Below are 3,212 nucleotides of genomic sequence, written 5' to 3'. Positions count from 1 at the left end.
ACACTCTACCATTCCAACCTCTATGCATTTTTTAGGAGGAAATGATTTATCAAGTCAATTGCTCAAACCTTTTGCTGTTTTTTTTTTGCTTATATATTTGGTCAGAGCACTTTACCAATGGTTTCACCCCTTTTTTTTTTATTGCGTACAGTAGATAATACCTCAAAAACCAGCTTAAATTTGTGCAGAGACTAGAAAACAAGTGCCAAGAATCGTTATTACTGCTAAATGCATTGATTATATATTAAGACTAAATCAGAGCATAATTTTTGGCAAAATCTGCGCGGAAATCGGCTCTTATTTTTGATATGTGCGGAAGAATTTCTAGGCAAAATATTTGCGCAAAGGATATATTCCCCGAGCAATCTTTACTATACAGTCTGCTCCTTGGAATTATCATTAATTATTCTTTCATTCTTGTTAAATTTCATTTTTCTCAGGTGTAAAGGACAAATGCAGAGGGTTTGGATATGTCACATTTGCGTCAAGGTATGAGTAATATTCTTATTCTTAAGTTTAATATAATTTTTATTTCACAGTACTTGAACACTTTATTACACTACTCTTGTTATATCGTTACTGGATCTCTATGAACACTTAGCCTTCTCTTGTAGCTTTAAATTATAATTTCATGTTGCTAGAGGTCATTATAAGTTTATAAGTTGTTAGCAAGGAGGTATTAAATGTATACCTCCTTGTTGTTAGTTAATTGCCCCAAAGTCAACCACTTTTATAATTGGGCATATTTGATGAATTTTGAAAATAATTTCAGGGAAGACGCTGTGAAGGCTATCCATGCAAACAAGTCCCTCAATGGGAGAAAGTTGGTGGTTAAATTTGCTGACAGAAAAAGTGTGAAAAAAGTAAATGAACTAAAGAAAGGCAAGAAGGTAACAGAAGAAGGAGAAAGTGAAGATGAAGAAGAGAATGAAAATATACGTAAGAATTAATTAATATGATTTTAATTCAAAACATTTTATGTAGGACTTATTCCACACAAATAGTATGAATGTCCCTCCAAAAATTGACAACACCATTTTATTCTACGTTTTGCTTTTATTCAGGAATAATAATACAATACAGAATCAGTGATGCACAATGTGCAAAATCCTCCCCTCCCTTAGCCATGTGTGTTATAATTCAGCACTACTGATTTTTATCTTATTCTTTATTCGCCAAAAAAAAAACCAATGGTATACAATGGTGGTGGAATACATACAGAATACAAGTACAATAAACTGAATAAGTTGGCAAGAACACAAAAGCAAACTAAATCACAATAACACGAAGTCTGTGAACCTCACTCATCCAGTTTAACATAAATACAATATTATAAATAAAATAGGTCAATTATAATAAAATAGAACAAAATTAACAAAATACTGAAAGCAAATATCTAAGTAAGTGGAATACCAAAATAGATATAACAAAATATGTAATCATTGATCAGAAATCATTTTAACTTTAAAGAAATTAAATCCAAAAATATATATATAAAATTAATTAAATACTGTATAATTAAAGAATTAAGATATTTAAACATAAAATTGTATAAATAGGATAATTCTAATGTAAAACAAACTTATTCCAATACTTTGTGAATTAAGAATTATTCCACATCATTCGCCTCATACCTCGTACCCATTTATACTCCTGAGTGAAGAGAGAAGCAAACATAGATAAAGTGTCTATCCCAAGTTCACAAGTAGTGTTTCAAGCATTGGTCTCGAACCCACAAACTTTGATTGAAAGCTCAGAGCCTCATAATATGACTGTGCTACACAACTTGCTTACAAACAAAATATCACCATTTTTTTATTGATATTGCAGATAAAGATATAAAAGAAAGAGAGCCGAAGGATATTACTTCCATTACAACTCGACGGACATTAGTCATAAAAAATCTTCCGAAAAAAGCCACAAAAGAAGATGTTGTAGAGATAGCAAGGTTAGTTTCACATTTTTTCAGTTAGCTTACCAACCTTCTTGAAATTTTCATACACATGGAGTGGAAACAAGAATAAATGATGAAAGTGTTTTGCTTCAAATTATACATATTTTGTGTACATTTTCGTGTACATTATTTATTTATACATATTTATTTTTTGTAAAACGAACAAATGCCAGTGTTTTAAAAGAAATTGATCCTAAAAAAGATTAATCAATACACTCAACTGTCAAGCTCTCCGCTACTTTGGGCACATAGCCAGACGACAAGATAACTGCCTTGAAAAGGTTCTCATGCAGGGCAAGATTGAGGGATCAAGAAGACGTGGACGTCCTAGGTCCAGATGGATCAACAGGATCACATCTCTAGCTGGACAACCTCTACCAAAGGTGTATGAAATAGCTGCGAACCGACATAAGTGGTGGGTCATTACAGAAGTCACGAACTGTCAGCCATGATGGAGACGTATCCAATCAATCTATTAATTTGTTTTTAAATTACCTTATTTATTTGAATAAATGCCCCAGAGGATTAATAGTGGCCAGCTTACAATTTGGTTCTAATCAGATCTATCCAGCAGCAATGACAGATAACATGTGTTGAACTCTATCCCATGCTGTTCACACTCATTTACACAAAAAGTAAAGCACCAAAAAAAAAATGATGAATTATTTTAATCTGTGTTCTAATTCAAAGTTGAAAATATATTTGATCCATTGAGTGAGCATTCAATTTCATTTTTATTGCTTTCAGATTTTAACACAAATATAGTTTCTTTAATAAATATTACGATATAATTGTCAAAATCATTTAGTATTCAATGATTTGCTATATGTTCTTGTATTACATACAGTCAGACTGCAAATGTAGAGGAAGTTAAATTCCCAGTGACTGAGGAAGAAGAAAACTTAGCATACATTCGTTATCAATCGCCATCCGATGCCAAAACAGCTCAACCTTTGTTGAAAAAAGTTAAATCCAATGGTGGCAATTTGGTTGTTATTCTGCTAGCTTTCTACAAACCAACAGTCTCGCAAACCTCGCTAAAAAAAGGCCGTCTGATCATCCGTAATCTAGCATTTAAGGTACAGCAATAACCTAGGCTTTGATTCTTTATTTTTTATTTATCAACAATATTTCCATCCATTCTTTGAGCTGTGAATTTTCATAATGTAATGATATGTCATCACTGTTTTACTATAATTATGATCATCACATTAGTTTTCGTAATTGTTATTTATGTACACAATTCTCAATATTAAAT

At 31.7% G+C, this 3,212-nt stretch overlaps 1 protein-coding gene across 1 annotated transcript in view; it reads left to right on the top strand.

Moving 5' to 3' along the window:
* LOC117104979 (RNA-binding protein 28-like) overlaps positions 1 to 3,212 on the top strand; it is a gene marked incomplete in the record, with an annotated part of 18,704 nt that overhangs the window by 1,573 nt on the left and 13,919 nt on the right. The window contains 4 exon segments of the mRNA XM_033245958.1: positions 441 to 489; positions 773 to 939; positions 1,831 to 1,948; positions 2,802 to 3,033. Of these exon segments, the coding sequence (XP_033101849.1) occupies positions 441 to 489; positions 773 to 939; positions 1,831 to 1,948; positions 2,802 to 3,033 (566 nt within the window).

This window comes from Anneissia japonica, unplaced genomic scaffold (genome assembly GCF_011630105.1).
Source record: "Anneissia japonica isolate Jap-2015-1 unplaced genomic scaffold, ASM1163010v1 scaffold287834_len5846547_cov211, whole genome shotgun sequence".
NCBI classification, from domain to species: Eukaryota; Metazoa; Echinodermata; class Crinoidea; order Comatulida; family Comatulidae; genus Anneissia; species Anneissia japonica.
The sequence above is the reverse complement of the archived record's forward strand: the minus strand, read 5'-3'. Positions and strand labels throughout refer to the sequence as shown.